The following is a 23138-nucleotide window of genomic DNA, read 5'->3' as shown; positions in this document are numbered from 1 at the left end:
CGTGGGTTCGCAGGACAATAGGAGAGAGGGGGGAAGTTGAACGATGGTTCTTTCAGTCCATTGCTCCTGTCACGGAGAAAGTGTTGCAGAGTGGAGGGGTAGGGGCGGCCATTAATGTTCACTGTATCATTCATAACAGTAGTACCGGCATCACTTCCTGCTAAATACCATCGTTTGTCAGAGAAAAGGGCTCAGTGTCTCAGTGTTACAGATAAGCATTAGAGGAATATCAGCTGTGCACACACACACTTTAACGATGACAATATCTGTGAGGGACTTCCTGTCCTGTTCAAATGAAAACATGCAGCTCTTCTTTTTACATGTTTGGTTTTATCTTTGGAGCCTTTTCCACATAAATGTTTCACTGCTGGTCAGAGCTGATTGACTGTTTGGGAGAAATTACAAGATCAGCACGGTTTCCTTCTTCCTTACAGAAATCTGTTTTCTGACTCAAACTTCTCACAGAACGAGATAAGAACGACAAGATGGGTTTCTAGAAACTCATTCTAGAGAAAATTCACTAAATAATACAATTTTGTACATTTTGCGATCAATGATCTGTGTTTGTTTTTCCGTTTACCCATGCACTATGACCCCAAACAGATATGTCAACGTGTCCATGTAGCCCGGCAGATCAAATCTGTTTTCAGGCTCAAATATTTCCTCTCTTTAGCCAAAATCACAGCCGGGGCAGAAGTGATAAAAAATATTCCCAATAAATCAATATTTGATGTGAATATTTTCAGCTGTCTTCTAGCTATACACCTTTGTCCCTCCTCTACCAGACGCATTAATAAATGTAATATAATTATATTAATGTGTATTAAATTGTGATAATCTCATATGCATCAAAATAATCAGCATCTTTCAGTGAACAGTGTTTTCAATCTGCATGTCACAAACAGAACTGGCTTATAAATATTCACTGCTGTTTGGTTTGGCTGTAATTTACATAAAAATACATAAGTAAAGGCAGCCTTTCCCCTAAATGCATGAATAATAACTGATGTAAACATTAGTGAACTGCTGTGGTGCATGTTGACTTTTTGCTTGGTCAGACTGTTGATCTTTGGATGCAGTTTGCTTGCAGACATTCAATGTTCTTGAAAAATCACGTTTGAAGTGGAACAACTGCTCTGTTCTTCCTGGATTTCTCCATTGAGTTAATTCACACTCAGACATTTCAGTAAAGTGTTGGGTTTTCTAAAGTTCTAAAGTTTATGTTTTAAAAGAAAATCTTGAGAAAAGGAAGTGTGTCTTCTCATTCTGTAGCTGCCAGATGAAACATTCTGACCCTGGTTCTGCTGGAGGTTTGTTCCGGTTAATGGAGAGTTGTTTCTCTCCACCATTGCCACATGCATTCCAAGGAAAAGTCCATTTCCTGGGTTGCTGAGATATCTATTTGCCAACTGGCATTTGGCCAAGTCGAGATTGGATTAGATTGTATGTAATTGAATCAGAATCTGTCCAGATGATTGGAAACGTCTCAGTTTTATCACTGTTGTTCCCTCGAGTCACCATTTTTAATCTTTCACTTAAGTGCATGTCTACTCACAGGAAACTGATAGTTATTTTATAGTTGAGAAACCCAAAAGGAGGAGAGAAAAAAACATTATTGATGACTACGAAGTAAAATGCTTAATTTGCAACGTCTTCAACCAAATTATAACTCATACTGAAAGCTGCTGAATTTGCATAAATCTCATTAGACTGCAATGAAAGGGGTTCATAAATCGTTATATTAATTAGTCATTTTTTGCCACCCTTTCATAGGAAAATGGAGTGTATTAATAAAACGAGAGGGGAGGGTGATTGTGAAGCCTAATTGGTTGCTGTGTTAAGAGGTTTGGTGCTCGACTGACAGGTTTGATTTAGTCTGGCTTCACTTCTTTTGTCTGACTAAGTACCTTCAGAGAGGAGTGGGGGCGAGTGTAGGTATGAACATACATACAAGCATTCACATGAGGAATTTACAATCTGCATATTTAAGAAGATCTACCAGGCAAAGAAGGACTGAATCAAAATGCAGATGTTTACTGTCCAATGTCAGCATTCCTCAGAGATTTGCTCTCATATTTATTTTCATTAAACCGTTTTTCTCTGTTGTGTCTTTGGGCAAAACGCTTCTCCCACCTGCTTTGCAGAAAATTCAGAAGGAATTATTGAATTTTGACAAATTAACTGGACTCTCCTGTAAAATATGAAATATCTTTGTCATTGCAAAGATCCTCAGCACAGTGAGATGTGTGACTACGTAAGAGTTTTGTAGCTTGCAGAGTCAGAAAGGACTGATAATGCTACACAGAGTCATAGCAAAAGTGTTTTCATTTTAGAAAAAAATTATTTTCATCACTATTACCTGTGGACATGTGAGCAACTTTCAGTTTCTTTTTAACAAAACCATTTTACAAAATAATTTTATACCACTGGGAATTAACATTCCCAGGCTAACAGTTAGCTGTTACCCGGCTTGCATGACACCAAGCGGGAGGTGTGCTCACCTGGACACACCTGGACATCACTTCTGCCTGAGACCCAGGGGCCAAAGGTCGCACAAGCCCTCACCTGTAAACTAGTTTTGCACTGAAAACAGTTTTGATGCCTTTTACTGAACAGGAAAAATAAACTACTGACCTATTGTTAATAAAAGTTGACCAAGGAAAACATTTGATGCCGATTGATTGATTGATTGATTGATTGATTGATTGATCTCTAGAACCAAAGAAGAACCACAAGTTGATTGTTTTACTCACTTTCATTTCTCACACCTTCGTTCACCACTCTGGGCTTATTATCTGTCTGAAAAACATTAAATTATATGTAACTCATCAAGAAATTACTGCACTTTGTAAGTTTTTTTTAATTATTATTATCGTAGTCATGATTTCCACTTTCAGTGAGAAAAACAATTCAAAAAATTGACTTTCTTAGAACTTTCTCTTTTAATGCTTTTTATTTCAGTTTTCATTTGTCCTTATTGCATGTATGGGAAATGTCAACAAGACAAACGGAAACATTCTTCTACCCTATACGACCTCTGACCCTTGCCCCTCTCCTGCAGGGTCTTCGGTTGCCCAGCTTAAAGCAATGGATCCGGAGGGGGAGCCGCTCATATACGGCGTTTCAGGAGAAGAAGCCATGAAGTATTTTTCTGTGAATAAGGAAACGGGCGTGGTCTGGCTTCGACAGCAGCTCGACCGTGAGGTAAAACATTCAAACATACAGTAGATCCTGAATTCTGCGCCTGGGAATAGAGAGAAACATTTAGAAGATATGAGATGGAGAGTAAATTTTCCAGTGACAACAGAGAGCAGCACAGCATATAGAGTTATTTTCTGAAACATGCTTTTCTGTTTGACTGCTCTGCTCTCTTCATGTATGTCACGTCTCCATGGAAATGTGATGCTGATGTCTCTCTTTCTGCACCAGACCAAGTCAGAGATGCAGGTCGAGTTCTACGTGAGCGACCTTCAGGAGGTACGAGGCAGGTCTGATGTGTGATTTTCATGTCACATGCTGAGATCGTGAATATAGCCTGACCACAAGTCGCCTCCATTTCTCTCTCATCTGTCTCACTTAACAAAATTTATGTGCAAAAATCAACTGACTTTCAGCCCACGCTCCCCTTGATCATTTATAATTCCCTCTGCACCATTTTTTGCTGTTAATCTGAGTCCAGCCGTTTTGTGCCTGATGCATATATGATCTCCTCCCTCAGGTGGTGAAAGATACAGTAAACATCCAGATTGGAGACGTGAATGATAATGCACCAAACTTCCATGGGCAGCCGTACACGGTTCATATCCCTGAGGTAAGAAATCTTAAATTAATTGCATATGGAGAAATAAACAAAAATTTGAGCCCATGTTTCATTTCTCTTATCTGTAGTTAACCAAAGTTTTCTTGCAGAAAATTTAATATTTTAAATAAGACAGATTAATGTAAAATGTCCCATATCTGTTCATGCTGATGTTTGTTGTCTGGTAAAAGTGTTCATTCTTTTCCATATTTGTCACATTGTATGGAGCCATGTCAGGAACACAGGGGACATTTTGTTCTTTTGCGTTTCCGTGTAAAATTACTGCTTTCCCATTCAATACTTTTGCATTTCCTCACAATAATGTTCTACTCAGTTCATGCAGCCTCTTGAAGTATTTCTTCTACAATATATGGTTTTTGTAAAGGTTTCTGATGTTAATTTAACATTTGTGAAATATCTAAAGTTTTATGTCTTTTTCTTGTGGATGCACCACAAACTTATGTTCAAAATGCAAAAGCAAAACACGTCAATCAAGGATTTCCATCCCTTTCTGTTTTCACTAAGACAAACAGAAACTTATCACATAAATTATAATATAATATCTCCATCTGACAGTTTTGATTGTGTCTTTTCCATGTTGGCAGTCTAAATAGTTCATTCTAATCTCCACCTTACACAAACAAACATGAACATCAGTTAATAGATTGACTTCCAATCAGTTTCTGCACCAAAGAGTAAAGAATGAAGACACATTTTTTCACTGAGGAGCTTTAAAGTGCAAATTTAACACAAAGTAACGTAATGATTTCAAAACCTCCTGGTGAAACTGAGGAGCAGTTTCTGCTGCAGATGTTGTCCTCCAGCTCATGTTTAGACAATCAGAATAGCCTCCTTTAAATAAAGGGAAAAGCCTCCCGGCAGCGGAAACCTTAATCTGCACTACAGTAGCGCTTCCTCCAACTTCTCTGTCCTCTTTCCTTCCACCTCCCTCCTCCTCTCTGTTTCTCCATCTTTGTGTCTACTCCCTGCTTTCTCCTCCATCTAATCCTTGATATGTAGTAATTGCCAGAGTGAAGTGAAGGACTTCAAACAGGGGCTTGAATCTACACACAAAACACACCCACATTTTGTTGTGCTTACACTGAGCATATACCTCTCTCTGAGTTCTCACCAAATCTTCAAAGCCACTTTCTTTTCCTCTCCCTGATCCATAAAGTCAGACAAATAAATGGGAGAAATAAGGAGCATTTAGATGAGGCTGTTTAGATCACCCACAGCTCAACTGATTTTCTCAGGCCAGCTCGTCGTTTTTTGGGACCTGATGATGTTAAATCAGAGCGTTTGATTCACCTGCAGTCATTATGCTAGTTCAGGAGCTCCGCTCATCAAACTCTGAATTAAAACTAGACATGCACCACTTTTTGTGCAGGAGCAACAGAAAAGTTCACTGAATTACAGAAATAATTTTTTTCATCCTTTCATCTCATATCTGCCAGGATATATTGTAGTATTTTGTGATGTTGGTCTGTTAGTTCTGATAGACAGAATATTCATAATTTATAAAATACACAGAGTGACTCCTCTACAGTTGATGATACTAACTGTTCAAACAGAACTAAGTGTTGGTTCAATAAAACACTAAAGTCTTTTTCTCTTGAGCTTCTCTGGGTGACTTCTAATCTGTCATGGAGACACATGGTGAAACTTTGCCTCGGCTCATGAATGCTTCATGAATGTTCAGGGCAGAAACATTTCTTAAATTACATTACTGTTACATTTTAGAGCTGGATGGCAGCTCTTTAACAGCTCTAACAACATTCTCCACTCAAAAAGTCACATTTGACAGCTGCACCTTTTAAAAACTGCAGTCTGAAGTCCGTCATGCTTTATCCGCTTTGAAAAGCCTGTAGTTGACATTAGGCAGCGCATGAATATAGGAATAAAATGATCTTTCTGTGACAAATTATGTAATCATCAGTCTTGTAAACATTTATACAGCTGAAGTTATGGCCAAACACTGGATAAGTATATATGTCAGTGCTTGTGCAGGCTATTAGCATCAGTAGAGAAAAGGACATTTCTCCGGAATATTTCTCTGTGAGAAACAGTTTCCAAGTTATTCTGTTTTTATTTAGTGCTGCCATTAAACACTATTTACTATTTAAGTGACAGATTACAAGTTTGGCAGAGGTGGATGTTTCCCGACTGTGTGGTCCATAACGTTTTAATGTTTGCTGTAGTATCATAAGAATGGCCACACAGATGCTTCTTAAACTTCACTCTGTAATAAAAGACTCCAGGTAATTTGAAAATGATGTAAAGATGATTTACCTCTGTGCTAAGTGAGCATCATTACAAAACACGTCTGCTTCTTTAAAGTTAAGGCAACTTTTATTACACTTGGTCACAAACGCATCATTCTTCCTCATTCACCAGGTTACAGGTTACTTATCTTTTATTGAGATTATTTGCTCTTTGTTTTTCCATAAATATTAGAACTCAAAGTGAGCAGAAGAGTCTTAACACTATTTAATGCAATTTAAGTACTTCACTTAAAGTTACATAAATTAAATATATTAATGGTTCTTTAAAATTAAAGTACATTCTGTTCTGTTCATATTGCTATTCAACAGTAACCAATTTCTGCTAGTTCTCTTTGAATTCAAAATATATTTATCAATAAATAATAAGTAGAAGTATCTGTGCAGATTGTTTTTAAAGGTGATGCATACAGTAGACTATATGCATTTGGTGAGAAAATATTAGCTTTACTCTTGTGAGACTTGAGAACTGACTTGAACAGATGACCTGTGAACGTCTCAAGGTGTGACACCAGTATTTAAATTCAGACATGAGGATCTGTTCAGAACCTGAAATGGGTCAGAACATCTCCTCCTAGAATATTGCACTCATCTGCATTTTCCAACTTGAACCGAAACACAGTCATAATCATGATAATCATAATAATCATAATTTGCGTATTTGAATACTGTATCAGAATACTGCAGGTGCAACATGTTTATTCATCAGTCTAAATGATTTGCGTGCCTGGCTTGCTTGATAAATGAGACACGGCAAATTCGTTCTGATTTCTTCGTGTCACAATAATAATGCAGCACAAATTCCAATCTGTGCACTGAGAGCCCTTTATTAAGCTTTGCAACTCTTCCACTTGTCTCTGACAGACTGGGAAGTCGACAAATGCACATTGTTCATCTCCCTCTAACCTTTTCTGCACCTTATCTGGTTTCCCCATGACTTTCTGTACCTGCATTTTTATGGCCTCATTACCTCTGTGACCCTGGCTGACCTCTAGCGGGCAGAGCAAACATGCTGGGACATCACTTCATCATGCTGTCACTCACTGGACATGCCACAGTAACTGGGGTTAGAACACCATCAGCACATCAGAGACAAAGAGGGGAAAAGATGATGGACGTGAGAGATGAAGGAGCACGAATGAAAGACTGCCAAGAAATTCAAATTATGGGGTTTTACACAACTAAAATGTCACAGAAAATAGGAGATTGACTGAGGCAAGCAGAAAATAGCAGAGTATGTTGTTTGCTGGTGTGGAGCGATAGATGGGAGCCGCGGCGCTGATGAGAAGTTTACCTCGGGCAGAAAGGCCTTGTTAATGTGGGACTTTAAATGTTTGACCCTTTTCCTTCCTGCAGGGAGAAAACATCAGCCACCAAACAACTGCAATGAATTAGAAAAACAAGAACTTTTTGTACTGGTTTAAATTTGTTGTGGATATTATCTATTCATGGAGAGTCTGCTCACAGACTGAGTGTGTGTAAATAACTGAAGGTAATGTAAAGGACTGTGGTGTCCTCTTGATGAGATAAAGCATTTTACAGTTACAGATCATTTACCATTAATGTTTGATTTCTCTTAGCATTCTGTTTGCTGCCATCAAGTTTCTTTATTCTGACTTAATATTTGATCACTTTCCTATCGAAAAGGTCCAAAGATTTCAGCACAGTCTACAAATTGGGCATATGGTTTATGCTTGCAGAAATTTAAATTTATCCACTTCAAACCCAGTTTCCATGTCTTTTTGGGAAAACCTTTTCCTGTTGAGACCCTTAGCTAAGTCCAAGTATCAGAAACTCTCCCACTATAATGAAAAGAAACCAATTAGGAGTTTCAGGAACAACGACCTGCCATGAATTGAAAACTGCAGTGTTAAGGTCCGCAATGCAGCCAGATTTCCATCTCAGCTGAAATGAAATGAATCTATTTGGGATGGATGTCTGAAGGTGGATGTGTTCCTCTGCCAGTGGCGCTGGTGCGTCACATCGATTGGATGTAAAGATTAAGACAGTAATTCACGGACTCATCTATTTGGAGATTTTTCCATTTATTGAAACTCCAAATTGGCATAAAATTCACTCATTCGCAATTTTTTTTCCATTGTGCTGATATAAAACTTTAATAACTAGTTGGCTAAAACTTAAGTTAAAACAAATGAGTGTTTCAACCAGACGTTGAATCCAAACAAACATCCAAAGTGATTTTGGACTGGATAAAGCAGGCTAACGTCAATCTGTGAATTTTCAGGCTCAGACCTGGACATGGACATTGTTACTTAAATTTGGTGATGGTTCCCAATTTAGAGAATTTATTCCTTAAAGTTGGGTCTTCGCCTGGAAAATATTCATTTTAAATAAACTCTTCCATTTCCATGAACAGTCAGCCAGAATTATGCCAGAAGCTTGTTGTTGGCCACAAAAACTGCATGTCCTCTGCATCTTACAGAGGGACATTTAATGTTATGTTATGTTATTAATGGTGATTTAGCTGCAGGTTTGAGGTTTTATGTTTAATTATGATCACATGTGATGTTAGAGAAAATTCTCAATGAATTCAAACGTGATCATTGTGATCATTCCCCTGCGCAAGGAATGCTTCAAGTTCATCGTTAAAGGCCCGTAATTAATAATAAACATGACCATAGTGAGTGTGTGTGAAGAGGTTGGCCTGTTCAGCAGAGAGCAGACAGAAATGTGAGTATGAAGGTGAGCAGTGCAGTCTGTGTGTTAATGTGGTTTTAATTTGTGGCTCCAAAAAGAGGGTGGAGGGGAGCAGGTGGGCTGCGAGCATTTCCTCTGTCACTGCTAATGAGCTGGCCAGATTTACAACATACACATCCTCTGGCAGCCAGCAGTTACTGAACAAAACAACGAGAGCAACAACGTTTACTAGAAATAATGTTTTGAAACACTGCGCTTCACTGCCAAGCCGATGTTGAGTGACAGACTGAGCATAAAACACACCAATATGCACTTTTCATATTCTGTCAGTGGGACAGCTGACTCTATCGTCTGCAGAGCAAAAGGTTTCTGTTCAGCCGGCTGTGAGTCCACTTCAGCTCCAACAGCCTCCCCATCTACCTACATGCAGGTCCGTCCAGCTGGCTGACCCTCACACACTTCCACTGGGAGCCCGCATTTATCTTAGAGCCACTCTGAGGGGATCAAACACCACATAATGTCATTTTTATGCATTTTCAACAGATGTCCAACAGTTTTGTCTATGATAGTTTTTCACACCCTTATTCTTCAGTTTCTGTTAGTCCTCTGTTTTAAGTCTGAGGTTATACACTTTTATACTTTTATGAGATATATATTGATGTTCTAAAAACAGCTCAGATCAAACATTTACCTGCTTTCATCATGGGCTTTAATTGGACCCTTAATGAGGGATTTCAGTTTCGATTTTGTGAAAAAAGTTATTTGGCCCCACTGTAAAACCTATCATTGGATAAGTGAAGGTGAAATGTTAATTATCGTTTGTTGAGTCATCACTCCCCTCTGAAAAAATAACTTCAATTATTTAGAGTTCCTAAAATAACAAAAAGTTTTTATTTTTAATTAATGCATGTTATTTTCCTGCAGGAACTGCGTGTGTTGTCATTTTGGTTAAAAGTCCAGCTAAAGGCATAACTCTAAAAGTATTTCCTTATACCATAAGTTAAACTTTCAAATAAAAAGTAGTTCTGTCTCGTTTTATCTTCTTGTCAATATTCCCCTTCATCGTTCCCTTCAGTAGATGTGTTGAGGTATCCAGCCTTCGATAACACAGTGATGACCCATATAACATCATACTGCAGACTTTTCAATAGTCTTTATGGAAAGTGCATAGAGGGATTTCATATGTTTGCTGCAAGGCACATCGGTCTGAGGCTCCAAAATGATAGATGACTAAACTTTATCTGTTTACTGTCTCTCAGGTGTGTCAGGCAGATGAAGAGATCTCTCCTCAGCCTCTATTTTCTATTAGTGGTATCTCACTGTCCCTCTGTAACCTGCGCTAAGCTGTTCTGAGTTAACGCTGGTGTTTTCAACCCTGTTGCACAATGCAGAAACTCTTTGGGTGAAAGTCAGATACTGAAAGGAACAAAGGCCTCATTTTCAGGAGTAATGTTGCTTCATTTGGGTTAATAGCTTTCACAATAATATTTTACTGTTACATTACTTTATTCTTCGGAGAACGCTACGTTTATTATCGTCTTGTAAAGCTTTGGATTCTGCTCAGTGCTGCCGGTGTGTGAACAGTTTGGGAAAGAGATGAATTCAAAGCAGAATCATTTCAGCCTCCCAACAATTGGCTGCTACTTTCTGCAAAACAAAAATCAGAGTTGAATATAACAGCATTTCAGAAACACACACACTCACACACACTTATTTCAGACAATATTGGCAGAGAGTTTGAGAGCTTCTATTATGCCTCTGAATGAGTTGTTTAGGGCTTGATGTGGGCTCTGGCAGCGTAACAGAGGCACCTGCTATTTGATGTGCCCTCTGTTGCTGTCAGGTACAACATAGATGAATCTGTTATATTCCTTTCTTCTTTGCCTTTGTTTGCTTCTAAAAGCTAAAATTCAATCCCTAATCTTTGGTAGCCTCACGCCCTGTATCTTAGTAGTTTACCATATCAGAAGGTAATTTGTTTATCAGGTGGCACTAAGATTTCTCTTGCAGCAGCTTTTGGAGATCATTGAAATGTGTTTTTGGTGTTCAAAACATTTTCTTTGATATAAAGGCAGAACACATCTGTGATACTAACTGGATGTAGAGTACTCTGCAAAAATATTCTCAAACTCTTTCATTTTCATTTTTAATTTGTGCACAAGACCAGCAAAACATTAGATAATTGTGACTACAGAAAAGGATGCATGATCCTCAACATTTTTTCCCTTAAGAGCCATTAATCTGTAGATCCACATTTTCCTACGACTCTTTGGGGATCTGTTTGTACCTGCTTTGCGCGTCTAGTTGCTGAAGTTTTTGTCCACTCTTAGAGTTGATTTAAATCTTTTAGTGTTTGCTTTTAAAATAAAAATTAGTACAAATCAACACTTTGCTTCACAGCTTTGTATGACTTCCCAATACACTTTGAAGCTTGAGGTTGTAATATAATAAAATACGATTATGGATTAAAACAAACTAATTTCTTCTATACATAACTAAACACACTACCCTCTGTAGTCAAGGTTTGATTTTGCTGATAATTATTTGAAACTCTTCCTTCTAACAGTGAGATTGAATGCAGTGAACTGAGAGATGTCTGGTTGACAGGATCAGGCCTCAAAGTGAATTCTCCCTGACATTAAGACCGTGAGCCTGTCGGGAGCAATGGAGGGATTTAGGAAGGAAGAGGAAAAATGGATAAAGCGAGAGACTTAAATGAGAAGCAGTCAGTATTTTGCTCATCTTTGGCCCTGCTTATAATATCTGTCATCAACAGAAAGAAATGAGTGAAGTTTTTTCCTCACCTTATCTTTTATTCTCAAATATGTAGACAATGGAAATTTCCATTCAGAATGATTTCTCAGGTTTTCCTTCCATCTGCTACATCATTATTTCTGACAGCACTGATTAGAAAATTCCTCTTGCTCATCCTTCACCCGATCATCAAACTTCTACGCTAACTTTCCTATCAGTTAGGTAATACAGATAGACTACATATGGCCAATTTGTTGAGTCCCAGGATGTTTAACCAGCTGTTTGTCCACATATTTCAGAAAGAGTTTCTCCATCATAGCAGTCATTAAAATTTGCAACATATACTTATATTCTTAAGAACAAAGAATATAATCAGAGAGCTGTCTGTCTTATGAATGCTGATTCATTTTTGGGCTAAAGTGAGTGCTTGAGGGCAAATGGCTGCCTAAGTGAGCTGTCAAAGAGACTGTTTGCCCTGTACAACAATTTTTCTGTCCATCCTTTCCAGTCCAGAGGTTAATGCAACAAATACTGCCAGCGCATCATGCATGCTGTCACTCGTGAAGGTAAATCACTTCCTATGCCTCTCTTTATCTTTCTGTCATTTACTTTATCCCGCTAAGCATGAAGAGCACCTTGCTTTTGGTTCTGTACAGTGATGGGTGCAGATTTGGCTGTCAGGAAGGCGAACTGTGTTTATGAGTGAGCAAAGTGTGTTTTAGAGACAGAAAGGCGTACAGAGAGGGGGAGCTGTAGGGAGAAAAGTAAGAAGGAGGCGCACACAGAAAGACGGAGTTAAGACTGAGGAGAGAGAAAGGAAGGCTCCCAACGCCATTAAAGTTTGATTCACTCCTCATTTTTATGAATAAATCAAACTGTCGTTCCCTTTCTGCCATTCTTTCAAGTGTGCACTCCCCACCCCACCATGGCCACTTGCACCCTGCCTTTGGCACTCTCCTACTCTTAGCAGGCACCATTGTGAATTCTGACAAGGTTTCGCTCACATGAAAGACAGACATGCTTCCTGCCAGTCTCTCAGTATTTTGCACCTGCTTCGGTTGATGGCATGAAAAAATATTTGTCCCCTGAAAGATTGTCTATTAAACACTAAGATTATCTTTGAAAATAACACTTGTTTTGTTTAAAAACAAAAATGTTTAATTTTTTCATAATTTATGAAAAAAGGAAAACAGAAGAAATCTTTTATTGTGGAATATATATTTTTTTATCTCTGTAAAATGAAGACCTGTGAACATTGTTTGAGGAAATGTTCTTTCCTCAGGGGGAACAAAAACAGCCTTGATAACTATAGTCAACTAAATTTTATTTCTTTAATTTTGCCAATCAAATCACTCTTTTATGAGTTTTTTTTCATTTAACAGTAGATAGACAGGAGGAAGGGCAGAGAGAAGCCGGGAATCGAACCGGTGACCACTGCGCTGAGGATGTTGGCTTCCTTTAACTGGTGCACCTGCGCTAGCTGTGTACCATATGGTGCACTAATTATCCTTTTTCTAATACTTAAATACACAAATCCTTTCTATTCTTGTTTATTTCTGTCCAAAGTTTCCCTAAGTACATATTTATAGCCTTTTTTTATTTAGAAAAAAATTAAAAGTCTTGTTACGTCTTCTTTTATTCAGCTAACAGCACAGATTTAGGCTTGACAGTGTTAAAGTAGGTCACAGCAGGCAGAAGTGGGAATCACAGCAAACTTCCAATCTATTTAATTTAGCAGATGTTTATGCTCCTACTCACAGCCCATCTTTGTCAGATATCTGCTTAATTGTCAGGCTGTCAGTCTGTGCACAGTCAGATGTGTCTGAGAGCTTAATTGTTTCTTCATCCCATCCCTCCACTGGAGAGCAGATTAAAGATGGTGATTTCTAAAAATGGACAGTAACTTTTCAGTTGATATAAAACATGTTTTTAATTAAAACAATGAGATAATTTTAAGATTACTTGACTTTCATTCTCTATCCATTTTTTTCTCCCCCTGTGCCTTTTATGACAGAAAAGTTATCCATTCATACAGTGGTGTCCAAACTTTTTGCTCTGGGAACAAAAATTGGCAAATTTAAACTACTGCGCTGCCAATAGTTTAAATTTGCCTTTGTTTTGGCAAATTTCTTTAAATTAAAAATAATTTAGAGATCCAAAACATATAAAAGGGCTTTGGACTGTTGCCTTATTAAAAGAAAACAGTATCAGGTAGCTTTCTGTTATTATAAACTTTTGTGTTGTTAGGAATATTCCAGGCTGACCTCAAATATTAAAATAAAGGCTATTTTAAATTTTTTAGGGTACATAAAGTACATCGTCTCGTCTGTCAGCTCTTACAGTGAGGCTCACAGAAGCTCCTGCTGCTGCTATTGGTAAAAAAGTGATGAACTTGATGTTCTCTAACAAATGATTAATCTGTCAGAGGAACAATAATCTCAACCACCCGAGTTTCTATGTTCTAACAGACAAGCTGTTTTGTTTTGTCAGTATGTTCATGTTCTCAACAATACAGCTGTAAGTGAGAGTTGGAGGAGTGGGCAGGACTAAACAGAGACAGAAGGCTTATACTATCCAGGAATTTCTCATTAACATGCAGCTGTCAAAATGCCCAATGTTAGAGTCAGAAGTGGGAAAGCTCCATCCCACCATAAATTATTTCTAAGCAGTAAAACAGCTTCTCCTACTTTAGCCAGCTAAATGTTTGTATTCTGTCAAATTAAAAGCCAAACTTGTTGGACGGAAGATATAAAATTTCAATAAAAATCTTTCATATGTCAATCTTCATCATTCCAAAAAGGAGAGTGTTCTCTTAATGTCATGCTTTATTTCCTCATTTGTCATAACTAAACTGAAACAGCCACAAACGTTAACTCTCGTTACCCACAATCCCTTTCCTCTCCTTCTCAGCTTTGCATTCTGGGATGTCTCCAACATTAATTAATGAAGTTGTTCATTTGACAGCCACTGCTCCGCTTCTCTCCATCGTCTGTTCAGACCAAGCCTGGAGAAAGCGTAGATGAAAAGTGGATTTGAGTGGGACAGGGGTAAAAATCACAAGTGGTGATAATAATTAATAGACTAACCAAAGAGAGATGAAACCCTGTAGACTGTAATAAAGATACTTTATTAGAAACCTGCACAGCAGTAATTTCAGAAGTCTGCTGGTCTGAATGAGGGAACTGAAAAATGTCTGAAGAGCAAAGAGGATTGAGAAAAACGTTAAGAGTCTCTGACATCTCAGAGCACATTCAGCTCCTCACAGCTGATACCAGGTCTCATCAATAAGATGTCATTTAATTTGACAACACGTTGCCACATAATAATTGAGAGAGAGAGAAAAATGAGTTGAGTTAAATATGGGGATACATGCTTCCTTCCCATAAATGATTTTTATCATTTTCAATTGAGTTTGCTGTAGTAAGGATACAGTTATTCCTTTCATGCTGTGATTTTTCCCTTTGCTTATCTCTGTTAACCAGCAATAAAAGAGTAAAAAGAACAGAGCAAATATGGGAAAAATATTAATGTCTTCATATCAACCAGGCATTTAAAAGTATTTGCTGATAGAGTCTCAATCTAACACCTACAAACACCTGATCACTACATATTAGTTTATTAAAACCTCTTAGCTGTCATGATGACACTGGTGTCCTCATTGACCTGTTGGATAACGTGTAGGTGTTACCATGGATACCAGGGTTTGTACCTTACACAGGGCATCAGGATCTGCTATGAAAAGAAAATCGTCAGGATGCTCCTGACATCGGTATGTACCACCTAGCTAAGTGCTGCACAGCAAAATATCTTCACATAGTGATGGAGAAGCACAACAAACTTCAGATGATGAGTTTGTTTCCATTCCTCTGACATGAGGATCAACATTTTCACCAAGTTTCCCTGCTCTTTGTGCACAAATTAATGAAATGCTTGAAATGCACAGCTATATTTTTTTTTCTGTAATGTTATAGAACAGAAACTCCTGATATTATTCATGAACTTTCTGGATTTCTTGCGTAATCACGTAAAATGATGTGGACACACCATTTTTCCAGTTCTTTGTGTGTTCAGCATGTTCTTGATTGCTTGCTTAAATTATCATATTAATGAACATATAAAAAGTGATGAAAATAGTTTGTGTGTTTGCTAGTTTTGAGAGGAATAGATATTCTGTGCCTCCAGCAGGTTAACAATAAAACCCTAAATGTTGAAACTGCAACCCTACCAACCCACTAGTGGTGTTCCTCAGAGTTCTGTCTTTAGGCTCTTCTTTTTCATCTGATATCTTCTGACTATTTTGCAACATTTGTCACAAACCTAATATTAGTTTTTATTAATATGCAGATGGCATCCATCTCTACTTTTCCTCTAAGCCTTTTACTCCGGTTGGTTCAGATTTTTGCTAACAGAAGTTTCTCTATAATCCAAATAATTCTTGACATTTATGAACTTTATGAGCTCCTCAGTACGCACCCCATTCAGTCTGTTCATTGCGCTTAACAGATTTCTTAGCAGAGAGAACTATGAGCCAAGTACAATATCAGATGCAGCTACTCCACATATTTCTGTTTTTGGATATGTTTCATCAAGACATTGATATCTGAAGGTGAGTTTTAATAGAAAGAACTTGTTCTTACTACTGCTTGTAGAGAAAGTGCTATGTTGTGTTTACAACACGTCAGGCGATGAGGCCCTACAGCTCACTGCATCTTTTATGATGACATCAATACTTCATCCATATGGGCTTATCAATAATATTGACAAATACAAAATCTTGTACAGTGTTGTCAGTTATATATAGCTTTATATTCTGTGTTTTGTTCCAGGATAATTACTGGGTCTGAGTAATCTGCATCAGTTCTGAAAAACATGTTGATCATGTTTGTATTTTGATTTTTTATCTTCAGAGTATTTGGAAATCTTTTTTGATTTTTACTTTAAAGTAGATGTCTTGAAATTTAAGTGAAAAGGGTCAAATGAAGTCAACACTTTACAGCTGCAGCATATATGATGGTGGCTCGGTTGCAAAGTCTAAATTCTGCCATGAACGATATTACAAGCTGCCCACGTACATTCATATACAGAAATTACAGGCCTCACTTCATCTGGTCTCTGAATCCTCCATGAATTCAAAAAATACTGTGGACTGATTAAAGTCTGGTTTTTATGGGCAACTGTGACAAATATGGCAAAATAAATAAATAAACCCAGACTTTCTCCTCCCCCTAGGCAACAGACGTTTATATGATAATCAGCTCTAGTCTAATTTGCATTCAATTCTATTTTAAAAAATGACTTCTTTAAAAAGAGAGATGGTGAAGAATAGGAAACATTATGAGAAAGAGATTTCCTTCTAGAGAAAGAAAATAAGCTTGATCGTTTACTGTTTACTCTTATTCATCAGGTAGTTGAGGATTCATATTATAAATTGAGAAAGTGACTTCCACATCTCTAAATAAAATGATAATCATGGTTTATTTTCCACAAACAGATGATCATTAAAAGCTCCTGATTTTACTAAACCTGCTCCTTCTACTTTGATCTGCCTCTGGTTCTTATCAGGAACTTTAATCTGGAAAGACATTTGGCTTCTACTTTTACAACTTGATTTCTGTTTTAGCTAAATGACTGTGTTTTTTGTAAATATTAAGTTTCTCCAAAACCTACAAAATACCCAAATAATTGAAAAGTTTAAGAACAAGTTAATCATAGTTAATCATAGATTGTTTTTTTGCAAATGTTGAATAACGTAAATTGTTTCTTGTCTTTAAAGTAGCTAAACTTTTACACCTAAACTCTGGTCTCAGACTTATCTTCTCTAGTTAGGTAAAAAAGTTTTCATAAAATGAAGCCTATTGTTGTCTTGATCCAGCTGAGAAAACCAGCACAAGAACTCACAAATACATTGTTAATGTCTTGGTCTCAGTCCGGGACGAAGGAGGCCTGAAGACCAGAGTTTGCTCATCGATCGAATGTTTCAAAGCCCCGGAAACAGAATTGCACCTGAGACTCCAAGAAAATGTGTTTACTGTCAGCACTGACACAGTTTGACAATTTCAAAATGTGAAATTATGCATGGCTTTAGGTGAAAGCTGTCTATATTTATGCAAATGGTTCCATCCCAAAAGCATGCAGTTCTTAAACAGCATGTGTATCACTGTTTGTGCTCCAGTAGAGTTAAAAGGTTACTGTCTCTTGAAAGTTGGTGGTAATTCCAACAAAGTAGAAGAAACCGTAAAGAAAAAAAAAAGAAAAGTGCTGCATTGCTGGTTTTACAAAAGAGAAGTCAGAAATATCACAGCAGGTAAAAATTACCCCTTTCTTCCATTAAAGCCTTCCTGACATTTAAATGATTCCTGGAATCCACGAAATATTCTTTAAAAAGCATGTTAAATTCTGTTTAAAATTTAACATGCAGAAAAAGAACATTCTGATTAAGCTTCAGATTTAATAATGAATAATGAGTCATTGTGTGGCTGTGATTGGGTGCACTGGTGACGGGCTTTCCTGCCTGCCAGTTCTGCTCCCAGTGAGGAGGAAACCTGACATGTAGAGAGAAACCGGAGCCAAAAAAACAACCTCAGAGTAGCCTTCTCATTAGTGCTATAGAAAATAATAAGACATGTTTAAGTACATATTTTAAACTTGATAACTTTTAATCTGTAAATAATTCAGTTTAATTTGGGTTTTAAAGCTACAGACTCATTTGTTCACTCTGTCATTTGTCCCTTAATTTTAGATTTGTTGTTCATGCTGCTTTTATTGACATTTTATCTCCTTGTAATTGTTCAACACTTTGTTTGAAAACACTTATTATTATTATTATTATTATTATTATTATTATTATTATTATTAAGGCTTATCATATGCAGCAGTACATTAAAAACATATACACCATTTATTGATTTAGAAACTCCATCCTAAAATAATAGATTTTTAGAGTTTTGTCATATAAAATAGGTCCTGAGAGAGTAGTTCTTTTTTCTGCCACTTTTGTGTTTTCTGTGTGTGATAGTGACAACTTCAGCCTCATGCTAAAACACTTCAGGTTTCCAACATGTCCTCTGTGTGTCTCTGCTGATATGTCATCGGTGCTGTTTGCTTCGTGAATGAGCTGCTGAGACAGAGTACATCACAACGCTGTGCAAAACGATGTGCTGCTTGCTTCTGGATGTAGCAGTAAGTGGATCTGGGCCAATGTACACTCATCTGCCATTTTATTAAGTACATCTGTTCAGTTGTTCAACATGAACAGCAAATAAGCCAATCACATGGCAGAAACTAAATGTGTTTAGGCTTTTGGACACAGTGAAGATGACTTGCTGAAGTTCAAGTGAGCCTCAGAACGGTCTGAGCATGGAAAGAGGATGTAGGTGAATTTGAGCGTGGCATGGCTGTCAGTGGCAGACCAGCTGGTCTGAGTGTTTCAGAACTTGGGGATTCTCTGGGATACCGCAAAAAAGACAAAATAACCACTGAGCGATGTTGTGTGGAAGTTTAAGCCTTGTTGTTAAGAGTGGGCAGAGTGGTTGAAAAGAGAAGAGTAATTTCACTAAATGTTTCGACTAATGTGAAATACCATCTGTAAACACACCACATGTCAAAACTTGAAGCAGATGGGCGACAGCAACAGAGGACCAAACTAGATGGCTCTCCTCTCAGCCAACAACAGGAAGTTGAGCCTGCAGTTTGCTCAGGCATAAGAAAGTCAGACAAGAACAAAATGGGAAAAAAAATATTGCCTTGTTCAGTTAGTCCCGTTTTAAGATTTAGCATTAATTTAGTCAGATCAGATTGTCGGGTCAGAATTTAAGTAAGTCTTTTGTGAGGAATGTCCTCCTGTCACACCTTAAGTTCCTTAGTACCAAGTAGTGTTTACTTACCACAGACTCAGTACTTTTACTGAACATTTCCGTCTCTTTTTGTCCATAATGTACTCATCTTCTGATTGCTACATCCTGCAGGGTTATATACTGTTATAAAAATATTAGTTCTTTGTCATTATTTATTGATTACATTGATTTGACTTATCATTTACTCAAATGTTGCCCTTTGACTTTATATTTCTAGACAATCTGGTTTCAGACTAAGATGACATCCTGACGGTTGAAGTGAACTTCCACATTGCAGCATTCATAGTACACAGAAAGTTCATTTCCTGTTGGAGACGACTGTTTGCAAAGATAAGGTTGTTTTTGCAGGGTTGCAAAAAGACCATACATGTGCAAAGCATGTAGGAAATAAATATAAGCAAGATCATTTCCTTTCTTTGTCAGAGAATGTTCTGATCTACCAACTATGAAACTCTTTGCATTTTCTCCTTACTGGAAAGTAATTAAAGATCTGGAAGACTCTCTAATTCTTTTGATTTCTTGGCTATTCTTTTAAATAAACAAAGTTTTCTACTATGCACCAAGTCACAGAGCTCAAATAATTTCAGACTGGTTTTCTTGAACATACGTTCACTGCACCCCACAGTCACCAGACTTAAATCCAACGGAGCACTTTGGGGTTTAATGAAGTGAAGCGTCACTCCATGACTGCAGCCAACAGTTTGGCAGCAACAAAGTCTCTGAGGAATGTTTCTGACACCTTGTTGTATCATCAACAGTCCTTGCCATTCTGAAGGCTGCAAGACCAGCAAGGTGTACTTAGTATATCGTCCAGTGAGTGTAGCTGAATGCTAACCTGTGTCAATAAAGCTTGGCCATGTATTTCAGCCTGTGTTTTATTCTGAATTGATATGGATAACACTCTACAGCTGATAGAAAGCGGGTACAGAAGTTGCTGATTTGGCCCGTCCTTGTACCCGTCCCCTGGGATCCACCCATCTGTCTCTCTCTGGCTCGGTGGATCCCTGCGGCATGCTGGGCCTGATTACCTTTACATTTAAACAAACAGCCCCGGCTCTTCGGAGGCAGCCAGCCATGAGTACTGACAGGGGGGGGCTGAGGTCAGGCAGTTGGTGGAGAAGACTGATTAGGTGATAAAAATGTTATTTATTTTCCTTACTGATAAAAGGTTCTGTCCGTACACAGAAACACACACACCATTTTGTACTCCGCCACAGAAAGACCCTCCATCTGCTGAAGTGATTGTCTAACATTTAAGCGGTTAAATACCACACGTTGTTGGTCCATCCTAACAACAAAGACACTGCAAAACCGAATGTCGATTTTACAAGATGTCCGCTCTCTCATGGAAGAGTGATTGAAACACCATTACCAATTAGTACTCTACATTCTCACACATACTGTCTTTCACTTTATCACATCCACACAGACAAACTCGCTGCGAGACTGTCCTTGTCTCACTCCCTTTGCTGTCTGATGGTGAGAAATCATTTTATCCAGCTGAGTGCTTCCACAGAAATTTGCTCCGTCTGGCCAACGAATGGACCAGGCGGAAACAAGTGCAAGAGCAAGATGGAAAGAAAGGAGGTTATAATGGGAAACACTTTTTACCATCAGTTTCTGTACAGTACACAAAGACTCTGTCCATAATACTGTACGTCTGACATTATGTCTTCCTGACCAATTTACCAGAAATCTATTGGATACAGGAGGTCAAATGAATTGTCAAGAAAAGGCTAACTGTCAGTTCTGAAAAGAAAGGACCCAAATGATCACAGGTCTGGAAAAGCAAGAGCAAGCTTAAAATTAGTTCATGGAGGTTCAAAGTACAGAAGCACCACAAGAAAAAAACACAAGAGGACTGGATAGAAATCAAAGTAAGAGACAAACTGCTCTCTAAAACAACTCAGTCAGTCTGACAGAAAGAAAAATCACCTGGAGTCTAAAGAACAATTAGTAGATTTCTGTCTATAAAACATGTTATTTTTCCCATCAATATACTGATATTATGAATCCTTTCTAAAAAAATTTACAACAAAATGCAGACAGAAAACAGAACAAAGTGTCAGACATCTTTCTCATTCTCTGTTGTATAAAAATATCACAGAAACAAGCACATCAACTAATCCACTAGATATTTTGAAGTGTAGCGTTTGAACTCAGCTTAATGAAAAGAACAAGGAACAGGCAATGAGTTGGGAAAATTCAGCATTTAACATGACAAAAGAACTAAAATACTGATAATAATCTAAGGAAATTTGTTTAAATGTACATGTAGCACAAGAACAGACTAAGAAACTAAATGCAGAGGGATGAATCTATATGGCAAAATCGTTCTACCAATAAAATACCAACACAAAGCAAACATCTGCTGATTGTGTCGGTGTATGAGGAAGTAAGTTTGTTGTTTGCTTTCGTAGCAGCTTCATCTATTACAGAAAAGCTTTACAGAAGGTTCAAAATGTTTGTTTAATGGGTTGAGGGCAGGAGGATTAAGTTCTCCCACAAAAACATCCCTCATCTCTGTTGTAATGGACTTTGCTTTGTGCTCTGGTGTGCCTCCTCAAACTGTTCCCACAAAACTGGATCCATGAAAATCTTCATTTCACTGAAGCCCGACTCTTAAAAAACGGCTCCACAACAAACTTTACACTGGATGCAATGCATTCTGGGAATCACCTTTTCCTGGTGCACACATCTGTGACCACAGAGGTGATTGCAATAATGTATGTATAAAGTAAGCTAAGCATCGCTCTGGGTTTTTAGCGGGTTAGTGGGTTTTTTCTCATAAATTTTCATTTTTGCTAAAAAAGAAACCATGTAGATGAAGGACGTTTAGTTCAGTGAATCTGAATAATTGATAAGCTAATTTCAGATGTGAAATATAGCTTTTGAGTGTAACCTCAGTGATTAATGTAGGTGCTGTTGTTGATTCATCATTTCTGCCACAGCTGCTTTTGAGTCACTACCAGCAACTTAAACTTTTTCCCTTGACACAGGAGTCTATCTCTGTGCTTTGTGTCCAGACAGTAGATAACCAGGGAATCTCATTTAACAGGAATTCTGGTTTTCCACTTAAATTTAGTGATTTGCTGCTTTTCACATTTAGCAATTGCTTTGGTTAGATTTCCTTCTTCATAACAGATCAGTAAAACCGTTTCACATTAGCATACTTATATGGAGATGTCTTGTGCAATTGTGCCCGTTATGACAGCGTTAAACAAAAATGCTTTTCATAATTTAAAGTTTTAAAATCATTTAAAAAAATATTTGGTCACTTGGTAATAGCAAAGCATGTATAAATTATACTAAACAGTGATTGAATAAGTCTTAAATTTTTCTTCACTCTATATAATTTCTCATTTTTTTCTTTCTTTGTTACAATACATGATGGCACGTAAGTTATAATAATGTCAATGGCAGCATGACAGGGCGGCGCATGTGGGCGGCGTTGATGGAGGGGACAGCGGTGGAGGGAGACTGGGAGTGAAAGGGTGAACGGAGCCGGTGCAATCACATGCCTGCTGGGTTGGAAGCGGAGAGCAGACAGTTGGGGAGGAACTGAGAAACTTGTGCGCAGTGTAGGTGTAATCATGGCTCTATTGTGGGAAACAGTCGGGCCTCTGAAGCTGCCAGCAGCAGGGGGGTGCAGCCCGACCGCTGCCCCTTCAAATCACCATGTCTTTAACATTTCTGACTAAATAAGAACAAAAAGCTGTACTCAGAAGTCTTACAGTTTGCAACAGCTTTTACCAGATTGGACAAAAGTTAGCTTGAACACATTGCTTGGTG

At 37.9% G+C, this 23138-nt stretch overlaps 1 protein-coding gene across 4 annotated transcripts in view; it reads left to right on the top strand.

Moving 5' to 3' along the window:
* cdh23 (cadherin-related 23) overlaps positions 1–23138 on the top strand; it is a 191406-nt gene that overhangs the window by 39795 nt on the left and 128473 nt on the right. For all 4 annotated transcript variants that reach the window (XM_028005956.1, XM_028005954.1, XM_028005957.1 and 1 more), the window contains exons 4-6: positions 3062–3204; positions 3430–3477; positions 3719–3811. In XM_028005956.1, the coding sequence (XP_027861757.1) occupies positions 3062–3204; positions 3430–3477; positions 3719–3811 (284 nt within the window). The remainder of the gene's footprint in view (positions 1–3061; positions 3205–3429; positions 3478–3718; positions 3812–23138) is intronic.

The sequence above is a fragment of the Xiphophorus couchianus genome, chromosome 22, assembly GCF_001444195.1.
Source record: "Xiphophorus couchianus chromosome 22, X_couchianus-1.0, whole genome shotgun sequence".
NCBI classification, from domain to species: Eukaryota; Metazoa; Chordata; class Actinopteri; order Cyprinodontiformes; family Poeciliidae; genus Xiphophorus; species Xiphophorus couchianus.
The sequence above is the reverse complement of the archived record's forward strand: the minus strand, read 5'-3'. Positions and strand labels throughout refer to the sequence as shown.